At 35.8% G+C, this 23,025-nt stretch overlaps 1 protein-coding gene across 1 annotated transcript; it reads left to right on the top strand.

Annotated features, from left to right (window-relative positions):
- Positions 1–5,667: 5,667 nt before the first annotated feature.
- On the top strand, positions 5,668–22,743 carry LOC307132821 (NLR family CARD domain-containing protein 3; the record flags this gene model as incomplete). The annotated part of the gene is given in 9 exon segments (XM_079827398.1): positions 5,668–5,720; positions 7,807–7,914; positions 9,086–9,168; positions 11,555–13,301; positions 13,530–13,691; positions 14,978–15,053; positions 15,057–15,151; positions 18,446–18,619; positions 22,566–22,743. Coding segments are annotated over 9 exon segments (2,676 nt in total).
- Positions 22,744–23,025: the final 282 nt, after the last annotated feature.

Genomic DNA, 23,025 nt, shown 5'->3' with positions numbered 1-23,025 from the left:
CTGATGAACACAATCGGAGTTACATTAATAATTATCCTGACTGGCAGTTTAAAATGGCAGTGATGGGGGTCCATCACTGTTTAAAGCTAAAAAAAAGTGCATCCATCCCTCATAAACGTACTCCACACGGCTCCGGGGGGTTAATAAAGGCCTTCTGAAACGAAGCGATGGGGTTTTGTAAGAGAAATATCCATATTTAACATGTTATAAAGTAAAATATCTAGCTTCTGCCAGAATGCCTTTCGTATTCAACTTATGGAAAAAGCATTGTTGACGCAACGTTTTGAACTACGAGAGGCATTACACTTTCTGCAAAGGCTGAATAGATTACTTTAGCTATAAAGTTTTAAATATGGATATTTTTCTTACAAAACTTGATCGATTCGCTTCAGAAGGCCTTTATGAACCCCCAGAGCCATGTGGAGCATGGTCTACATTTATGATGAATGGATGGATGAAATTACTTTTTTGAGCTTCAAACTTGTGGGCCATTTTAAAGCTTCGAAGTGTCAGGCTCAGGATATTTATTAATATAACTCGGATTGTGTTCATCAGAAAGAAGAAAGTCATATATAACTTGAGGGTGAGTATCATGGGGTGATTTTCATTTTAAAGTGAACTACTCCTTTAAATAAACAGTTCAGGGGTCGTTCTATCTATAGCTTTTCTAACAATTATCTTAAGAAATATCATATTTTATCCATTAAGAGAATGCATACAATAATCTCACACCAATATTTTTAATGGACCCTTTTTCCGTTTGCTTGAAATTGCCTGAAATTTGGATACTATTGGAAATTTGCAATGTCTGCTTTTTGAAGTGAGTGGGTCTTGAGTTCAAAATACTAAATAAAAATGTTAAAGTCAAAATGATAGGCTTTATATTAAATATTTACTACAATCTAAATAACATAGAAAAATAGATTGGGTTTAATTGTAATTTTCTTTCAAATAAGAAATTATTTAATTTCTATTTCATAATAATGTCTGCAAAAATTCTGTCAACTATGTTACTAACCAAACACCCCCCTGAAAAAAATGGTTTATCCTAGAACGACGTGACATCATGCAATGTAATTTTTGCTACATTCATGTTGTAGTCTCCAGATGACAACACGTGTCGACATCCTCGGACTGAGAATTATGCGTTTCTATGGCAAACCTATCAATGCCTAAATTAATCTGCAGCGGTCAGGTGGTACAACAGTCACGTGGTACAAGTAGCTCTCAGAAATGTCCTATCTTCTCTAATTACGAGCTTGAATGCTTTTTGTTGTAATATGCCTACAACATGGCGCTAACGCACCTTTTCTTCTGCGGTGGATATTTTAAACACATTAGTAAATATCCTCTTATTTTTATTTCTATATTTTATCCCCATTCATGACCAATTGTCAAGGAGTAGAGATTAATTGCCTGTCAACTATGCTGGGTATTGTTATGGTTTGCAATATTTTGTATAATTTTATTTCAAATAAATATTAAAATGTGAGATTAACAAGAAAATAACATCTGGTTGGCCAGACAAGGCCTGCCATTGTGAAAATTGTGAAATTGTCAACTATGCTATCAATTAGGTTACTTGCGTCAACTATGTTACTGTCATTGTCAACTATGTTTTGACAGATTTTTTACATTTTAGATGTCTAGACTGCTGCTTTTGATATCATTTCAAGGTATAGATTACATCCACTTGAACTGGAGTTTGTATGACATTCTTAAAACTTCTTAAAAAAATTCTTAAAGATCATCTTTAAATACTCTATTTGGGGTCTTTTTGACCCCAAATGACGTTTGCTGAAATAAAAAAATTAAAAAAGAAGTTCCCTTCATCTAAATGGCATGAGACTTGATGTCATGGTTGACACTTGTTAGTTCTACAAACAAAACAATGAATTGGAATGATATCTTGTTGTATGGAGTGAAAAAAGTCCCTTTCAGGATGTTCATTGAAATGAATGGGGAAATTAAAATGTCTATACTTTTTTTTATATTTGTCAAATAAAAAAACTAAATTAGCCACAACACAGAACACAAATACACAGAAGTGAAGTGGCAACCCATAGCACATCCACAATGTGGAAAGTTCGTGCTCACACACACACACACACACACACACACACACACACACACACACACACACACACACACACACACACACACACACACACACACACACACACACACACACACACACACACACACACACACACACACACACACACACACACACACACACACACACACACACACACACACACACACACACACACACACACAAACACACACACACACACACACACACACACAGCTCCACCCTCCAAAAATCACCCACAGACATCATGCAATGGGAGACTATGAGATAGTATTTTTTTTACATAATTTGTCAAAAAATTCTGTTACAGTGCAGAAAACACACACACACACACACACACACACACACACACACACACACACACACACACACACACACACACACACACACACACACACACACACACACACACACACACACACACACACACACACACACACACACACACACACACACACACACACACACTCACACACACACATCCCTGATGGATAAAAACACACACAATATCTCCACACCACCCCCAAAATAACGCATTAGAAATTAAAAATGACCTGCCATAAGTTGCTCTGTTACATAATTTGTCAAAAGTAAATCAGCTACAATGCAGAACACACACAGAAATGGAGTGACACTACAACATATATGATGGAGAACAAATGCAAGCACACGCACAACACATACACATATGACACACATAAAACACATATATTACACTGCATGTGTTCAGGTTTGACTGTAATAATGTGTCATAATTTAAAAAAGATACTTCAGTACATAAATGCTAAACTTTGAAAAGAATTGTCATTTTTTATTATAATAATTTTTTATTATTATAATAATATGTTTATTGTTTATATGTTTATTATTATAATTTATGTTTTCTAAACATAAATCTAAAAATAAAATAAAAAAATTGTGAAAGGATATACCCATGATGAAATGGCTTAATGAGCCATTGAGTACTGCTTTGAAGCCGCCTATGGCTGTATGGCATTTCATGTGATTTTTTTTTTTTTTTGTTACTTATTTTTTTATTTTGAATGTTCTTCAAATCTCTTTTTACAACAATTACTTGCACACAGAAACAATATCCTTTACAGGGGATCATAACATTCACGCATCCTTACATGCATGATCAATTCCGCAGAAAAATATTTCCAAAGGTACAAGGAAAAGAAGAAATAAGAAATTATTAACAACATTTAAAGTAAACAATTTCATATTATTTTAATTTGAAAAGTGTTTGTTCTCCAGTTGATGGCAGCAATCTTCCATTAAACCATGGCACATTGTCCATGTTATCTCCATAAAAGAAAATGAGAAATGTTGATGTTTTTTTAAATAAAAAGTAGTTAAACATTTTTTAAAATGTATTTAAAAAATATATATATATATATATTTATATAAATTAAAATAATAACTTAAATCCCTCCAACACTGCACAAATTTAGAGCAAAAACATAAATAAAAGGAGTGATATAATATTTGTTACATTATATACATTAGCCTATTATTTACAAAATCACATTTTATTGTCTGTGGTCTCTGGAGAGTCCCACATGAGTATACATTCAAAACGAATAGTGCATAAGGGTTACAGTAGATTTATGATCAAAAATGTTCTTGTCCGCCCTGAGACCTTTACACAAATATCAACAAGAAAAAAAAGTATTTTAAGATAATCTCTGTACACATGGCAGAATACACACACACACACGCACACACACACACACACACACACACACACACACACACACACACACACACACACACACACACACACACACACACACACACACACACACACACACACACACACACACACACACACACACACACACACACACACACACACACACACACACACACACACACACACACACACACACACACACACACACACACACACACATTTATTGAGTGCTGCACTGTAAGATTCCAGTTTGTCTGTAACATATAAACAAACTCAACCCAACATTTTTTGTAATATCCTTAATGATTATGCTTTGCAACTAAGCACACTGATAAAATACATAAACTGAAACCAATAGTTGTTTTATTATTTTTTGCTGATGTGAAATGTACCCTAAATTAGGCATGACAGACAACAAAGAATATTGTGTGAGGCCGTGGGAAAACTAATTATGTCTCGTTGAAATAGCAGTTAGTGTAAATGTCCCATTCACCGGTTCTTTGTTGAGTCAAAAAACATACAGCAAGGCCAATGCAGTTCGATTTCTAAACAAATGACTCGTATAAACCAGTTCTTTATAATGACTCAAAAATATGAGTGTACTTGAGGAACTTATTACATCCAGAGAAGGGTCCAGCTCCCCTTCTCTGGATGTAATAGGTGGAGCTTTAAGATCCAGCCACACCCTAACCCTACCCATAAACCTCTCCCTAAATCTAAGCAGAACACGCTCCAGCCATTAGCTCCACAGAGGTGGAGCTTGACTTTTGAAACCTCATACAGCTTTGCACCTCCTTTTTTATGGTTTTTGGATCACAAAATGTCATTCGTCTTTAGACAGTACAGGTGAAAATCCTTGTGAAAGTCAGTATTTGACTCATTTAATCATGAGAGGAATATAAACAGCACTAAGGAAGTAAGTATCACAATTGATTCAATTATTTTCTTGTTTATCAAAGCTTTTTTAGACATTTGCTATGTACACAAATACATAGAAAGGCCTATATAGGCCACAATGTACTAACAATATTCATAAAATCTTAACTGTAAAACATGAATAGATTATTATATGCTCTTTAAAACAATTCTGGGAACAGAAATTGTATTTTATTGTGTTTTAATACTCTGACAGTAAAATTGTATCACATATTGTTATGATTTAGTGATTTATTTTGTTGTTTTTATTATTTATTAAGTAATGCACAAAGAAAGTTCAGAGAATATCTCAAAGATTCTGTTCTCAGTGAAAAACACTTTATTTGCCTGCATAGCAACACGCAGTTAAGCAATATGATTTTATAATCTAGCTATAAAATCTTTATCAGTGAGTACAAGGAACAAAACAATCAAAACAGTTGGACTCTGACCCCTTTTATTTGAAATCAACAGATGAAGTTATTCATAAATGTCTTGACTAATAATTTTTTTTTATGTACATTCATTTAGAAGCCTTAATATTTGCAGTACATATCAATATGCAATGTCAAGTAAGTGCATCCTAGTACACAAGCAAGAGCAGATGTGAAATTCAGAAAAGAAAAAGAGAAAATTTTTGTAAGAAGTTATTAGAGTTTATGGCAGGTTTCAGCCTTTTCCTGAAAGTTGTGATGGTATCAGTAGATTGGGTTGAGGATGACAGCTCATTCCAGGAAGGGGAACAGGGAGGGTGAAGGTTCTGGAAAAGAGACATTGTCTCTCACTGGGAATTAATTGTGACATACAATTGGTATAAATTACCAGTTCCTTGTTGTTGCCAGTACTGCTGTAGAACTTGGTTGACTGACAGGTTGACTGCAGTCAGGTCAATCATAAAATTGTCTGTTAAAGTTGTGACTGTGGACTGTACAGTTTGACCCCAGATATCAGAGCTGACGTCATGACCTCAAGAAAGAGTATCTATAGAGAGCATGACACAAGAATGGACAAAAGGTGAGAATAAAACGTCCCTTTATTATTCTGTTACTTTAAATCAAATTCACTTGTTTATTAGCTATTTGTCACTTATGTAATATTTATGTGAATTGGTGTTGCCAGAGCAACAATGTCACACACCTGATTTAGTGACTGAAACCGTCATGGGTCACTTGTGTGCTTTTAAAGTCACCTTGAAATCAAAACTATAACTTTTTTTATGTTGCAGTATTTATTATAAATGATTAAATGATGTTGTCACAATGTTGACAAAAAGCCTACTAATCCATGTATTGGGCTCCCACTTTTAATGCTCCCTCCCTTTCTATAATTCATTTATTGCAAGGAGAAAATAAAATATGATATTAAGAATTAATGTTTAATTAAATGAAATACGAGGCATTAGTATGGAGCACAGTCTATAAAAATGTAAATGTAAAGAAGGACACGTTTTTGACATTTAGGGTACAATGGGGCTAAAGGCACACCTTAAGAAAAATTTTTTTTTTTATTAATCCCATATATGATTGCAGAAAAAGGTTTGTATTGAACATTTATGAGCAAAATATTTTGTAAAAGTGGTTTATTTATTTATAGAAGTAACAATAAATTATATTGTATTAAATGATATGATTAATATCATTTTTTAATGATGGTTTCATTATAAATATGGTGATTATTTTTATGGTGGTCACCCATATGATATTTACCATCTGAATCTAACCATGTCATGTCAACAAATGGAAAAGTCAGCCGGCTGTTTATTATCATGTTATTTATTGTGCTGTTAGCCCCAACAGCAGGGCCTTTTAACCCAAATACCATATTTTTATTCTTCCGTTATTGAGCAAATGTTGCTTTAATTACCTTAAACAAAATACCTTGAAAATCATTAAGAAGACCTTTGTTTAAAAAAATATTCAATAATTTTAGCGAATTTTGCTACTTAAATCTACAACATAAAAAAACATAAAATATTAACTCAAATTAGTGCAGAATCAGCGTTTGCTGCCTGCGATTGCTTCAAGGATCGGTCAAATTTCCACATGCATCTTGAAAAGCGGATGTTTTGGAAAGTGCTACAGCAGGTTGTTGTGCCATCTATTCGTTTAGAGGAAAATAAAACCAAAGGAGCCTTTTCCCCCGTGGAGCCTTTAGCCCCGTTGTACCCTACTCTTCTGCTTGAATTTGTTGAGAACAAATGCTTACATAGGCTCTTGATTACTAAATTTGGGTATGAGAATGTGATTTTATTTTTTAAATCTTGTAGATTTCTTGTAATTTCCACTGATGTCAACAGTCAAATCTAGCCCACTGGCAAGGTGCTGCTGACGGCTGTTTGTGAAAATGAGTTGTGATACATCCACCCCACAACTTTTTAAGTTAAATGTATGAATTAGCTTACTTAAATATTTCAAGTTAAGAGCAACTGAAATCTATAAGTACAAAATAAAAATATGCAAGTTCTGCTAACTTAAACTTTACATTTCTTAATTTAGTTTGTTTTTTTATGTAACTGAAATAAAAACCTTTTTTTTTAGTTTTGCCAACCTATTTGATTTTACAGTGACCAGGTCAGACATTTGGCTATAACTTTACAAAAAATAATAGATTACTAAGCAATTTGATCAAATTATGTAAAAACATAATTGGTCCTATTAAAACGGTGAGAATTTAACATTTACAAATTGGCCATTAATTCAATTGTAACTTCTTAATTTGGTGTTCTATGTCAAATCAGATCCAATATTGATTCAATAGAAGTACAGTGGTCTCCACAACACGATTACTCTTAAGGAAATAAAGGCATAAGGAAAACAGTGTTCACGTGTACATGACATTTCATTATGCAGCTTTCTCAACAAAAAAAAAACCTCTGGAATAAACCATTTTCTCAAGTGCAACTATTACTGTAATGTCTATTTTGCTTTGTTTAAAGATGTCAACATTTATATTTGTGTTAATCAACATTATTTCATGATTATATTCATGATTCTATGAAACAGCCACTTAACTTTAAAGAGTTTTAGAGGAGTGACTGACAAAAAAGAGTGTTTGAGAATTTTTGCATTACGAACAGGGTTTAACTGCTGCTATGTTTTAGTCTAAATAAGGGAGAATCTCCTGAACCCAGCTGTGTGTCCATAAAGAGTGACCAGTCAAGAGATGATATAATCAACTTCAGTTCAGGAGACTCTTCCACGGATCTGAGGTGAGGACAGTGTCATGGTTCCTTAGTCTTCTGTAGCCAGACCTTCAGACTGACAACAGAAGGTCTGGAGCCCATAGTAGCTTTCATTGGTCAAGGACTGCCCAAGAGGCTGTCTGACTGTCACATAAAGCAACCGATGGCAGTTTTTGTTCAGCTTCATGTTTATATACGTAATGTATATCAGAAAATCTTGGATGTCTTTTAAAGAGTTTTTGCCGTGAACGTCACATTCTTTACACTAAAATCCAGCGTTTAGTTGATCCTGATAAGCACTCATTGTCTCAGTTCTTTACAGTATCCTTCCGGAACTCGTGGGACTTGACACTCACCGGTGTCGCTCATTAACACTTGCTCATTAAAGGGACAGTTCACCCAAAAATGGAAATCCTGTCATCATTTAGTCACGCTCAAGTTGTTCCAAACCTGTATACATTTCTTTGTTTTGCTGAACACAAAGTAAGAATGTTTGTACCCAAGCAGATCTCGGCAGCCATTGACTACTATAGTGGGGGAAAAAATATCATTTTTGAGTGAGCTATCACTTTAAGACCATACCCGTCCTGCTCTCATCGCAATGTGCAGTTTGATGTACTCCCGACCAGGACTGGGAACCACTTTGTTAACTTTAATGGTTTTGTTGCAACCTATTCTCGTGTAGCCAGAACTTTGCTTAAAGACATAAGGTCTGACCTCTATACTCACTGCGATTGGCCATAGACACAAATGGAATCCAAAGGGTTGACCAAGCTCAGAAAATAGTGTTAAATAATTATTTACAATTCAACTAGGTTTAGACTTTGTTTCCAGTTTAGTGTGCCATATGCATCAGATGTACATAGTGTTTGCAGTCCATGTGCGTGACGATGACATGGGCGTGGCAATTGAGATCTTGAAGCATAGTTTACTGTTCATCTTAAACTTAAGTTATACTTAGTTTGTCTCACGTTACATTCGATTACATAGAGATGGCGGGTTTATGACCGATACATGGGACCAGCCACCTGGGGCCGACCAAAACATTTTGGCTTCACTTTTCATGAATTGTGCGGCACACTTCCTGGTGCACTGCTGAATTCATTTTAGAAAAAGTGTCTAGTGACACCATGGTCTATAGAGAAATACATACATTCACATTGTCAGTGGTATGGATGTGAATTTTTTTTTATACCAGAAAACTCAATGAGAAAGAAGAGGATGAATTGCTTGTCCAGAGAAAGATGGACCCGACAGACCTAGCCAGTACGCTACAGACAAGTAAGAGCTCAGAACTGTTAAATAATATAAAACCTCTCAGATCCCTTTATATTAAGGGTCTTTAACTACATTGTACTAACAATTAAATTAATTATTTGATTCAATGCACTTATTGTGTACATACATGATTTTACACTGTACTTATATTTAAGAAAATACCTGCATATAATTACTCCTGTAATCAATCTCTGTAATTACATCTATAAATACAGTGTTGACCCTTCCCTTACACATTAACCCACCCTACCAGTATCACACTTAAATAGCAGCAACTTCAATACATCAACATTTTACTTAACAATTGATTTTATTTTGACGCAAGTAACTAGTAAGTAGTCAAAAGACACCTAATATAAAGAGGGATCAACATTAAAGCTGATGACAACTTGGAAGCAACCAATTTATAGATAGCATAAGGTGATTTAATAGTATATAATAGTCAATAAAGGAAAGATGGAGCTGATTTGATATTAAAGATATTTTATGCAGGGTTTGTGTAATTGTGGTATTACAGAAAGCAGGGATAACTTATGTCACATAAACCTTCTCATTAATTAACCCATGAATGCATGAATGTTTTGCCAATCATTATTACATATTCAGGTCTTTAACGACCCGGATCAGTGTCTAACACGGAAAAATGTCTATTTTTCGTGATAATATAAAACTCCTATAAGATTAACTATTAAGATTAAAATAAAGCTACAGTTTGGATCTTGGAAGGGTTCAGTTTAAGCAGATGTTTTATACCATCATCAGTGTTCTAATCAGGGCTCATTTACCCAGTACATTCAGCATCTGGCTCATATTTGCCATCTCAAACATATTCTCAAAACTATCATTTTCAACAGCATCAAGTGGCAGTGACACTAATATTTGATTGCGTTCAGTACTTGCTCTGCAGTAAATTACTCAACCATTTTAAGTTTTGATGATGATACTTCCAAGTCTTTTGTTTTCTGCCTGCGGTAACTATGAGTGAAACGTCACTTCATCATTGTGTATAAGACATTGCCACCTTGTGGAATAAAGGTGAATTGCACTAATTCAGTCATCAAAGATTCAATTATTGTTGTTCAGTTGACACCTCGGGTCGTTAGCGACACAATTTTTTTTCAAAAAATGAATGGGAAAACAAGCCTTCTTTTATCATTTTTTCCTCTTGTTATTGGTGTAACGATACACCAATGCCACGGTTCGGTTCATATCATGGTTTTGGAGCCACGGTTCATGTTTTGCGGCATAAGGTGAAGTGAGAGCTGGGCCGGGGCAGTGTGGGTGGTGTACCGCAGCTTTTTGGTTTGGTTTAAATAATGCTATACCCCTACTTGTAATATTGTTTATAATTAATTGATTGAGAGATACTAAGAAGGTTGATTAAGGGTTGATTGTTGATTTAAAGGTTAACCCAAAACATTTGGAACCAAATGTTGAGGTAATCCACTAGGACTGGGTAAAAAATATTGATTTCTCGATTTTAATAGATTCTCATTTTTACGAACCAATATCGATTCTTAAATCCCAAGAATTGATTAGTCATCCTGTTTTCAGTTGATGAATGAAAGGAACATTGTAGCGCACCTCCCATCCAATAAATCACAATAATCTTTATGCTTTGTTACTACTGATATGAAACAAATTCTGAGATTTCAAATTACATCCATTTTATTAAGAAATACAAAAACATAAATACCGTTTTGGTGCAGTGTCGTGAGATCGCTCTGGCTCAGCTCAACTCAAGAAAAGCGGCAGCGCGGAGTGAACATGAATAAGCATCTGAAAGTGTGTTAAAAGATAGAGTACAACTGAGGTGTACAACTTATCACTCAATCAGTGTTTCAACTGTGGAAAGGCATCAGTAAAACAGCTTGTAAACAATGTCATGTAAAATCACATTTAGCTCAGAAAAATCATATCCAGTGTCCATAAACTCATTAGTCAGCTATAAAAAATAATTCTAGAAAGGAGCATTTTGATAAATATATGTACCATATTTTCCTTGAGAAAATTTGCCATGTATTGAACCTGATATATATCCAAAATAATCAATATATTGAATCGAATCGAATCGCAAGCTTGTGAATTGAGATCAGTCGAATTGTGAAATTTGTGTCAATACCCAGCCCTACTACTCTGAGTAAACTTAACCGGGTAAATCACATAACCTGCTTTCTAGAATACCCCTCAGAAGTAGGCTCATAGTTAGATTTGAGTAATTCAGTAAGTCTGACCATTAGAGCATGCTGCTAAAAATGCAACGGTTACTCAATCGGTCATTTTTAGGAAACCCGCAAAATGAATAGCTTGCATTCTAAGTCACTTTGAATATAAGGCATGTCAAAAACTACTCTGTTCTATTGTAATTTCTGTTATTAATTTTCATCAGAACTTGCCCCTATTGGTCTGCAAAAACACAAATCCAGACTGGGAGAGAAATTTCAGAGGCTAAATGAAGGAATATCATATCAAGGGAACTTAACACTTTTGAATGAGATCTACACTGAGCTCTTCATCACAGAGGGAGACAGTGGAGAGGTCAATAACGAACATGAGGTTAGACATATTGAGATGTCCAGAACGCCAGACATGCAGGAAATACCAATTAAATGCAACGACATCTTTAAACCCTCACCTGGACAACACAAACCCATCAAAAATGTGCTGACAAAGGGAGTTGCTGGCATTGGAAAAACAATGTCTGTACAGAAGTTTATTCTGGACTGGGCTGAGGGAAAAGCAAACGAGGACATCCACCTCATATTTCCACTTCCTTTCAGGGAGTTAAATTTTATGAAGGAGGAAAATATCAGTCTAATGGAGCTTCTCCGTCAGTTTTTCTCAGATATAAAGGAACTGAGATCAACAGACCTTGATGGCTACAAAGTTATGTTTATCTTTGACGGGCTTGATGAGTGCCGACTTCCTTTAAATTTCCAAACCAATCAGACATTGTCTGATGTCACACAACCAGCTTCAGTGGATGTGCTGCTTACCAACCTCATCAGAGGGAAGCTGCTTCCTTCTGCTCTCCTTTGGATCACCTCTCGACCAGCAGCTGCCAATCAGATCCCTTCTGAGTGTGTTGATCAGGTGACAGAGGTACGAGGATTCAGTGATCCTCAGAAAGAAAAATATTTCAGGAAGAAGATAAATGATCAGAGTCTAGCCAACAGAATCATCACACATATCAAATCATCAAGAAGCCTATACATTATGTGTCACATACCAGTTTTTTGCTGGATCTCAGCCACTGTTCTAGAGACAATGTTGGGTGAAGCAGAGAGTGCAGAGATCCCCAAAACTCTCACTCAAATGTTCACACACTTCCTGATGTTTCAGACCAATTTGAAGACCACCAAGTATGATGGGAAATATGACGTAGATCTTCACCAGGCCAGAAAGTATATTTTTTCACTGGGCAAACTGGCTTTTGAACAACTGAAAAAAGGGAACCTAATCTTCTATGAGGAAGACCTGAGACAATGTGGCATTGATGTCAGAGAAGTGTCAGTGTACTCCGGAGTTTGTACCCAGATCTTTAGAGAAGAGTTTGGACTGTGTGTGGGGAATGTGTACAGCTTTGTGCATCTGAGCATTCAGGAGTTTCTTGCTGCTTTATACAGGTTTCTCTCCTTTGATTCAGACAAGAAACACAAGTCAGAAATAACCAATTTTCAAAAGAAGGAAGTGGACAAGGCTTTGCAGTGTGAGAATGGACACATGGATCTTTTCCTCCGCTTTTTTCTGGGTCTATCTCTGGAGTCCAATCAGAGTCTCTTGCGAGGTCTATTGACACAGACAGGAAACATGTCTCACAGTAGTCTGGAAATAGTTGAGTATATCAAGGAGAAGATCAGGGAGAATGACATTCCAGAGAAATCCATCAATCTGTTTCACTGTCTGAATGAACTAAACGATCATTTTCTAGTACAGGAAGTCCAAACATACCTGAACGGAACTCGTGCCAGTCGTCTCTCTGATTTTAGTCTCTCTCCTGCTGAGTGGTCTGCTTTGGTGTTTGTGTTACTGAACTCAGAAGAGGAACTTAATGAGTTTGAACTAAGTAAATACTATCAATCAGAAGAAGGTCTTCTGAGGCTGCTGCCAGTGGTCAAAGTATGCAGAAAAGCTAAGTGAGTATTTTCATTGCTTTACTATTTAATTTATTTTTAATAATAAAATAATAAATAGTGAATCCAAAATATAACATTTGTTAAGTTAGTCCAAAGTCAATTTCAATATATATTTTACGTTGCATAATTTACACTAAAGTATGCGTTTATTGTTTATGTGAATTGTAAAACTGTATTGTTGCGTTAATATGTAGTTTAACACAGAATTATTGTTATGCTTTCTCCCAGTCTGAGTGGCTGTTATCTCACATGGAAAAGTTGTTCAATTCTGGCCAAAACTCTCAGAAATTTGAGAATGCTGAACTTGAGTCATAATAACCTGCAGGATTCAGGACTGAAGCTACTCTCTGTTGGATTAAGGAACTCTCACTGTAAACTTAGGACATTAGAGTAAGTATGTCTTCAGTGCAATCAGTAGTTACCAAATATGAGAGTGAATAACATATTATAGGGGCTCTCACACTGGAGGAACCATTTCATAGTTCCTTGAACTATTGGTCGGATTTTTGCGTGTTCGCACGGCAAGAACTGGGAACGATTTTAGTTCTAGGAACTCCTTTTGGGAGAACTAAATTCACTTTAGAATAGGGTCTAACCCAGCACAATAGGAACTACTAGTGACGTTAGTGTATGCTGATTGGCCCCACATGATACACCAGCACCGGCCATTTTTAAAAAGCAGTGGAAACACACAGATTATAGCCTACATATTTACTCCAGAAGCTAACTCTATGAACATGGAAAAAAGTGATAGATGGACCTCTCAACTTTTATGCTAAAGAGAAAATCTAACGCAACTTTGAGGGGACCAAATAAAACATGATTATGTATTTTTGCTCAGCTAGTGATATTGGACATAAACCACACAGCAAATGCTAATAATTTTTCATATACTGTCTACTTTCTTTAATCTATCTATTAACATATTAGGGACTGTTAAACAGATTGTAAACTAATGAAGACAGAGAATGCAAGCACTGTGTCCTCAGACTCTGGCGTTCTCAGTGGCATCAAAATAAAGGTTTGTTGCGCCGTCAAAATAAAAGTTACAACAAGCGCGGCTTACTGTAATGTTAGAGTGACATGTATAGATGAGGTGATACAAGCATTGCTCCGTTTCTGATCTTTATTTACAACTGTGCAACATGTAACAGCATAATGCACTTGGTTTCTGTCAACTCACTGTCTACCGTATATTCCCTATTAGCTACACATACCACAAATAGGTATAAGTTGCTCTATTTATTACCGTATATATAACCTAACAGATTCTCACACTATCATTACACTTATGTCACTTCAGAGTTCTTACTGGTAGTGTGAATGCAACCAGGAAATGGCCCTAGGGGAACATTTAGTTCTCGGGGAACCTGGTAGCTAGTTCCTAGAACTATGTTCCTAGAACTAACTGGTGCAAAAGCCCCTTATAAGTTACTCTACAGTAATGAACTAAGAGAATTGGAGGTAGTAGGTCTTGATTTACATTTATTTTTTTCTTTGTCTTGTTAGTTATATCCGTGCATTGGCTGTTTTTTCTTGTCTTTTGTTTATAGTGACACTGCATTGTCATTCAAAATCCCTCAGTTATTTAACACCTCAGTCATATGCTTTTAACTTGTCATTGACCTTTTGAATTTGTGTTAGTGTGAGGAGTTTTTCTCTCGCTCTGTCTGCAGGCTGTATAACTGCAGAATTGGAGAGGAAGGTTTTACTGCTCTGGCTTCAGCTTTAAGGTCAAACCCCTCGCACCTGTGAGAACTGGATCTGAGCTGGAATAACCCAGGAGTTTCAGGAGTTATGTTGCTGTCTTATCTACTGAAGGATCCACACTGTAACCTGGAAAAACTACAGTGAGTGTTATTATTTTGTCATAATATAATGCAGTTAATTGGATTATTTTGCCTATCCCATCTGTCTCTCTCTCTCTGTTCCACCCGGTACTGCCAATGGTTGTATGGTGTGCTGAAGGTCATCTTTTCCCATGCATTAGGGCAGTGTTTCCCAACCCAATTCCTGGAGGCACACCAACATCACATGTTTTCAAACTCTTCCTAATCAAAAACACCTGATTCAACTCGTCAACTCATTAGTAGAGACCCCAAGACCTGAAATAGTTAGGTTAGATAAGACACTCAAAATTGGGGTTGGGAAACCTGCCTTAGGGGACAGGGCGATTTGTCAGTAACCTCTAGTGAGGTCAAACATCAAGACAAACTGGGCCATCCCCATGCATGTATGGTCCCAGTCGTGCTCATTTTCGGCTACCAGTCGATGCAACACCCACTAGTGCATCTGGTCAAAAATTCATTGGGTGGTAAACTGATATCTGGAGCTGTTTCACGTGGGAGGGGCTCATGTAGTTCTAGAGATGGGTAAAAATTGTGTTCTTCATTTGAACAATCTCAATATTGATTCATAAATCCCATCGTCTATCTTTTATTCTAAGCCCTTGTTCAGTTGATGTGTAAAGTAAAAAAGCCACTAAACATTATTTTTTAGCATCTTTCCCATTCAGCAGTTGAATGAGCTTTTTTGTTCGGTAATCCACTACTCATCAGCTTGTAAACACTGTCGACGGATTTTTGGGGGCCCTCCAGAAAATGGGGAAGCTCTTTATTGAGCATCTTGCATTTGTGATACTTCCAAAACATTCATGCCTTCAACAAGCAATACCAATGTCTCCAAGTTTGCCATTCTGGTAGCTTTTTGATGAGGTTCGGGCAGAGCAAGCAGCACAGGGTCTATGCGAACTTGCGCTTTGACTTTTGGAGAGCTGTAGCCTTGCTAGCTGAAAAATATATGAAGCCTGTATCCTCAATGATATGCCGATGTCAAAGTCCCAGTCATTTGAGGAGGTCACTGGCACTGAGTACTGGACCCACTGGGGCTCCCCAGTTAGTGGCAGGACAATAAGTTAAAAGGCAGAAAGGAGTCCAACCCCTTGTGGCCAACCGGCATCTTAAATGTGTTCAAATACATTGTCATTTCATCCTGGGCTGTTTCCCAAAATCATTGTAAGCCTAAATTGATCGTAGAGACCATTGGTGGCTTTTGGGAAACACAGCCCTGTTCTGTAAGTTTAGTCAAGAGTTGTTGGGCTGTGTGTTGTGATTCAGAGAGGGACACCCACTCATCAGTTGTGACCACCCATACACAATCCAGCTTCTCACAATTCTGAGTCTAGATGATAATGAGCTTTCTCATGTGCTCTTGTTGCCAGATTGATATTTCTGCGGGATCAAGGTCAGAAATTAAAGGATATCCGAATCCATTTATGGGAAATATTTGCCCACTGGAATTTATTTAAAGCTACACTGCGTAACTTTTTTAGTTTATTCTTAGCTAAAAACACTTAGTTCTTTCAAAAATATATGTGCTCATTAATGTATATTTACTTCTTTCAAGTAATAAAGTATTCTCATAAGTTTAGAATATGCCATTGAAAATACATACGGGTGAGGGGTTCAATACGGGTCGCCATGTTGCCCCTCCATCTTGAAAGTACAGTAGCCTAAGAGGGACATACCTGTAAATTCAAGCTTCGCCTTTCGCGTTTTAACACTCGATGGCACCGTGTCGAATGTGGACGAGGTCGAACTGGAAGCCATGTTAATCTTGGACTAAATCGGCCACCGTAGGAGTTAAAAGGAAATCGGAATTGAGAGGAACAGAAACTAATATTCACTGGATGGTCATATACATTTTCACCGCTAGATGAGAGAAAATATCACACGGTGTAGCTTTAAAGTGGATTTTATATCGTTCCAAGGGCATTTTTATGTTTACCTTTTTAAATGTATCTGTGTTGTCTTTTGTCAAATATTTTTACTTTACCAATCACCAATAAAATTTGATCAACAAAAGTAATCTTTACACTGCAAATGTGAAACATAAGCTGCATCCGACATGGCTTGTTCTTACTTGTTTAATTCTGCTCAAAGGTGGCATGCAAATATTTACACGTATAGTATAATGTTGCATGATTTTGTTTAATGTAAATAGCCAACACAAAAGTATGTAAATTATAATATTAAATAACAGGAATTCTTTACAGAGCAGAACTGCAATATTATGATAAATCATTATCAATTATTATTATTATATCAAGAGTATTAATGATTATTAATGTTGAATAATTGGCTACAGTATAGGCTACACAGACAAAAGTTAAGAACGTTTATTAATTACTTTATTGTTTTTTATGCATTAGACAATCATGACTTCACTGTTATTCAAACTGGAAATAGACTATATATATATATATATATATATATATATAAAGTGAGCAAAGAACATTCCCCATCACCATCACTGAAGAGCTCTATCACAAGGTCACTGATTTAGGTACTCTCGCAAAAAAAGGAAAATGAAAAATGATTTTCTGGATTACATTGTATCTGCACTTTGTTGTTTATGATGAATCCACAAGAGATCAGAATTCAGTCAGTGAGCATGCACAGACAAAATTGTAACACTTTATTTTAAGGTGACGTAGTTACACATTACTACATATACTTACTATAGTTATAAGAGTAAATTATACATAATCACAAGTAACTAACCCTAAAACAAACCCTAACCATAACTCTATAGTAAGCACATGTAGTTATTTAACATTACTCAGTACTTATTTGAGTAAGTACAATGTAACTGCGTCACCTTAAAATAAAGACTTACACTTTATTTTACGGTGTAGTTGTTACAGTGTAATTAAAATATATTTAAGTACTGAGTAATATTAATTAACTACATGTACTTAATATTAGGGTTTGGTTGAGGGTTAGTTGCATGTAATTATGCATAATTTACTGTACATTAAGTACATGTAACATATGTAACAAGGACACTGCAAAATAAAGTGTAACCAAAGTTATTGCTTATAAAGCTCAATGTTGCAAAAAAAAAAAGTATAGAAGAAATCGTAGATGGCAATGTGAGCAGATCTAAATATAATATTTTTTGACAATTCTGAAAATTGCATACTGAGCTGTTACTGAAACTAACTGCTTTACCAAAATGCAGTGCGTCACTCAAACCAATGCTTACTTTTTATTGGACACCTCAGTCACGCTTTTAATCCATCATGTCATTTTACCTGTTGTGTGTGTAAGGAAAGTCAGGAAGTTTTCTCTTTCTCTCTGCAGGCTGCATAGCTGCAGTATTGGAGAGGAAGGTTTTGCTGTTCTGGCTTCAGCTCTGAGATCAAACCATTCGCACCTGAAAGAACTGAATCTGAGCTCTAATAAACCAGGAGATTCAGGAGTGAAGCTTTTCTCTGATGTACTGGAGTATCCGCAGTGTAAACTGGAGAAACTACAGTAAGTGATAGACTACCAGCGCCAACCTATACCCACTGCTCCCTTTTTCCTAGCTTGATAGAGCAAACAGTGCAGGACCCTAAATATACTCAACTGCCATATCGAGATATTATATAGGAGTTTCTCAATAAATTTTGTCCATGCTTTCATTTTTCTTGCCTTTTTTTCATTAATTTTCACTGTTGAGCCTTCTAACAGAGTTCTATGAGACACATTTTATCTGCCGGAAACATAGGTTCATACCAACTTTTAAAGACAAACACACAAACTAAACAAACAGTGTGAATGATCATTCAACAAACAGAGACTGGGATGTCGAGAAATAGCTATATCACATAGCTCTGTCAAAACTTGCAATACCTTCACTCATACAACTCATAGAACATGTGCATATATGTTGCCACAGTATTTGAATTGGAAAGTGAACAAAAAGGGGTAGGTAGAAACTTCATTCTGTGCAACACATTTGGAGTAGCATAAGCCTTGTGAATAAGTTTGTAGTGTATACAGTAAGTTGATACATGAGATGATTAGACTGCACAGGAATACTTTCCCATGTGACGTTGCTCCTTGTGTCTGAGAGAAATTCAAACAGTCCATCAGAGGATAAGAGTCCAGGTTACACTTCCACAGTACTCGTGCATGCATTGCACTTCTCTAGAAATGTCCAGGAATATTATAACACTCTTTCAGATCCTGAAAGGACCTTTGGCCCTGATTGTTGAATATATCACCTAGAACATGTATAACTTGTTTAGACCATGGCTTAAAAACAAAGGGTTTGTTTCCAGATAGTATATATTGATTTTTCCAAATCTGAGACTCCGTTATACTAGAATTTCCCATAAATTTACAGACATTGTTCCAAATTTTAAGAGAATTACTCATAATTGTATTAAACTTCTGGGATTTCTTTGATTGACCTGTTAGCAACTTATTCTGTAGTCGACATGGAAGCACAGCTGATGGTTCTATTTCTCACCAAGTATTTAGAAATTAAAACAATATATGCATAATAAAGAGCATAATCCCAGCAGTCCTCGTTCTTTAAATATCACACAAGCCATTATCTATGACAAGTCACTAAATGATCTTGTGTGATATTTGGAGAATAAGGAAGTTCTTAAGTATAACAACTCCTTGTGAAGCGCTATTAAGAGAAGAAGAAGCTATGAGTTTAAAGTGCCACAGAGTAATGTTAGAAGCTACGTCAGCTCGCTTCGATCTAAATTAGGGATGGGCCACTTCGGTCCTGGAGGGCCATTGTCCGAGTAGCATCTGCCTGCACAACCGGAGGCTGCATTTTCCTAGGACCGCATTTCTAGGACCCTAGGTTTTTATTGATCTAGCGAATTAGAGGACCAGCAAAGATGGATGACGATCAGAGTGTGAGTATCACATGTGAATCAGTTTTTATTTTAACATTAAAACAATCGTGATGCATTTCATTAGAAAGTTAACGTAGCCAAAGTGATCGTGATTTGCTAAATAGTCTTGAATGCATAGCTATCATACGTATATTAGATAGTGCTGTAGATGAATTGTTAGCACATTCGTTTAACTAAACTTGCATGAAAGCTTGTGTTGACTTAGTGGCAGCACAATTGTGTCTTAAGACAACTGTATTACGTTCGTTGTGAAAGCTTGTTAGTTACTCGTTGTTTTTTTCTTCATTTTAAGAGTAAGTTAAAATAAAAGTAATGTTTTAGCTGTCACATGCTCACAGTCAACCTGATTAACGTTACCACACAATACATGACATGTTAAGAGTACGTCTCTTCATTTTGGCATGGTTTTATAATGTTGATTGAGACATTTGACGTTTTTAAAGTCAGGTATAACAGAGGCCATCATAATAATTGACTGTTAAAATACCACTTAGATTGTGTTAGATTGTGTCATGTATTGTGTACTGTACTCTATATGAAGTGTTTTCAAGGACACAGCTCAGGGCAGGCAGAAGTATAACAAAAGATGAATTAATTGGTCAAGTCCTAGACTTAGCCCTAATTTATGTCTATTTATTTATATAAAATGAACTTGTTGAAAAGAGGGGAGAGCAGTTGGTAGGTAGGTAGTGCTGCTGCATTCATCACAATGTGTGCTTTAAATATTTAAAGGACAGGAAAAGTCATATTATTGTAGAAATAACATGTTATTTCTATTCAGATTTCTTGCATCTTTCTCTATAAATTTTTTTTTTCTCGGTTCAGATGAGCTTTATTGACATGAATGTTTCAAGAACCTGTTCACCCAAATCTTTGAACAGTATGCAATAACAGTAATACGAACATTATTTGGTATGAAGATTGATATAATTTTGTATTGTATATAATGTGTGTGCTCTGTGGTGACTAAGATTTGAAAAATTTAAATTTGAAATTAAAAATTAGAGAGTTGAACAAGTTCAACTCAATGTTCCTTATTTCATTAACTTCTCTATCTTTCTCTCTCTTAGGAGTCAGTGAAGACGTTGTCCATGAAGTTCTTCCTATGTGGTTCACGTCATGAACAAATTTGTTTCTGTGTGTGTTCAAATTCAACTGTTGCAATATATTATTTTGTAAAATATACACAATCTTAAATCTACCCCAGAGACATCCTTGTGTATTCCCTCTGTACTTGAAAATGTGATTGACTGAAAAGGCTATACCATTCCTTGTTTATTTTACTTGATGAGTTATTCAGTTATGCAACTTGGACCAAATAATTTCACAACATTCCTAGAAACCAGATTTAATTGCAATAAAGAAAGCAGTAGGCTATTTGGGTGTAATAAACCTTTAAAAACCTCAACAAAAAAAGGGTTAAAATACTGCCTTGGTGGCACTTGTTTCAGATCTCCAAAACTAGGGTCCTGGAAATGCGTTTCTGGGATTGCGGTTTTCCGATTCGGTAGGTGGCGCTGTCACAAAAAAATAGGGTCCTAGAAATGCGGTCCTAGAAATGCGGTCCTGAAAGTGCAGCCTCCGATATTGCTGCCGGATAATGTTGCATTGTCCTGCAGAGTTTATCTCCAAAACATGAAAAAGCTTCAGTATTACTAAGTATACAGGCAGGTGAGTTTTTATCAGGGTGCTCTACTCTGCAGGACAGAGACCCACCAGGACTGAATTTACTCACCCTGATGTAAATAATCTGTACATTTTATCCTTTTTATGGGAGAGTTCAAACCATTGACGATAACACTTAAGAATAACGGTCCGCCATTAATAAGTAACTGCAGGAAATAATGCAGTACTAATGGGTATTGCTACATTAACACTTCAGCTACTACAATGAACTAATAAGGAAACAAGCTGAACTAATCAGTAAGTAATATCGAATTTAGGACTAAGATGATTCCTTATTAAGTAATCAATAATTACTGAATGAGATTGGCATCACAAGAACTAATAGGTAATTATGACAAATTATAAAAAATTACTAATTAATTAGTGATCACAAGATCTGTTCTGCACTAATTTGATCTAATATTTTATGTTTTTAAAAATGTTGTAGATTTAAGTAGCAAATAAGAATTGTAATTATTTAGTATTATTTTGTGGGGTAAATGGCCCCCCTTGCCACCCCATATATTTATAAGATTTTTAAACAAATAAACCACTTTTATGATTTATTTTCACACAAAATCTGTTGCTCCATAAATGTTCAATACAAACATTTTGTTTTTTTCAGCTATCATACACTATGGGAGTAATGAAAAGTACATTTTTCTTAAGGTGTGCCTTTAGCCCAGTTGTACCCTACCCGTCACAGGAGTGTAAGCAGATCATATGAAAATGTAAGAATGAGATCGTAAAAATTCATACAAACTAGACCCAAAACGTACAATAGTCTTGAATTACCATGAGATTGTGTTGGATGTATCAGTCATATTTAACTCATCCTGCGTTTAAGCGTGTGTTGATTTGTAATCATGAGGTGTTTTCTTCTTTCTCTGCAGGCTGTCTGATTGCAGTATTGGAGAGGAAGGTTTTGCTGTTCTTGCTTCAGCTCTGAGATCAAACCACTCACACCTGAGAGAACTGAATCTGAGCTCTAATAAACCAGGACATTCAGGAGTAAAGCTTCTCTACGATCTACTCGAGAATCCACACTCTAAACTGGAGAAACTACAGTAAGTCATAATTTTAGTAAATATTTTCAAGAATTCTATAAACTGTGCCAAATCAAAGTTGTGTGCTAAGTGGACCCTGCAAATGAGCGGGAATAATGCTAGGAAGATTATGATGATTTACGAGGATTCTATCAAATTATCTCTCTTGATAATTATCAAGATATAGTTATCTTCTCTCTTTTTGTGTTTAATTTGTCCTCCATTTGTTTTCCTGCGAAGACCATTATCAAAGACTTATATGAGACTAGCAAAACACGTGCAGCTTTAAAATGTTGCTTGTTCATGT

This window comes from Gobio gobio (assembly GCF_949357685.1).
Source record: "Gobio gobio genome assembly, chromosome: 10".
Classification (NCBI taxonomy): domain Eukaryota; kingdom Metazoa; phylum Chordata; class Actinopteri; order Cypriniformes; family Gobionidae; genus Gobio; species Gobio gobio.
Note: the sequence above shows the minus strand (reverse complement) of the source record. Positions and strands in the feature narration are given on the sequence as shown.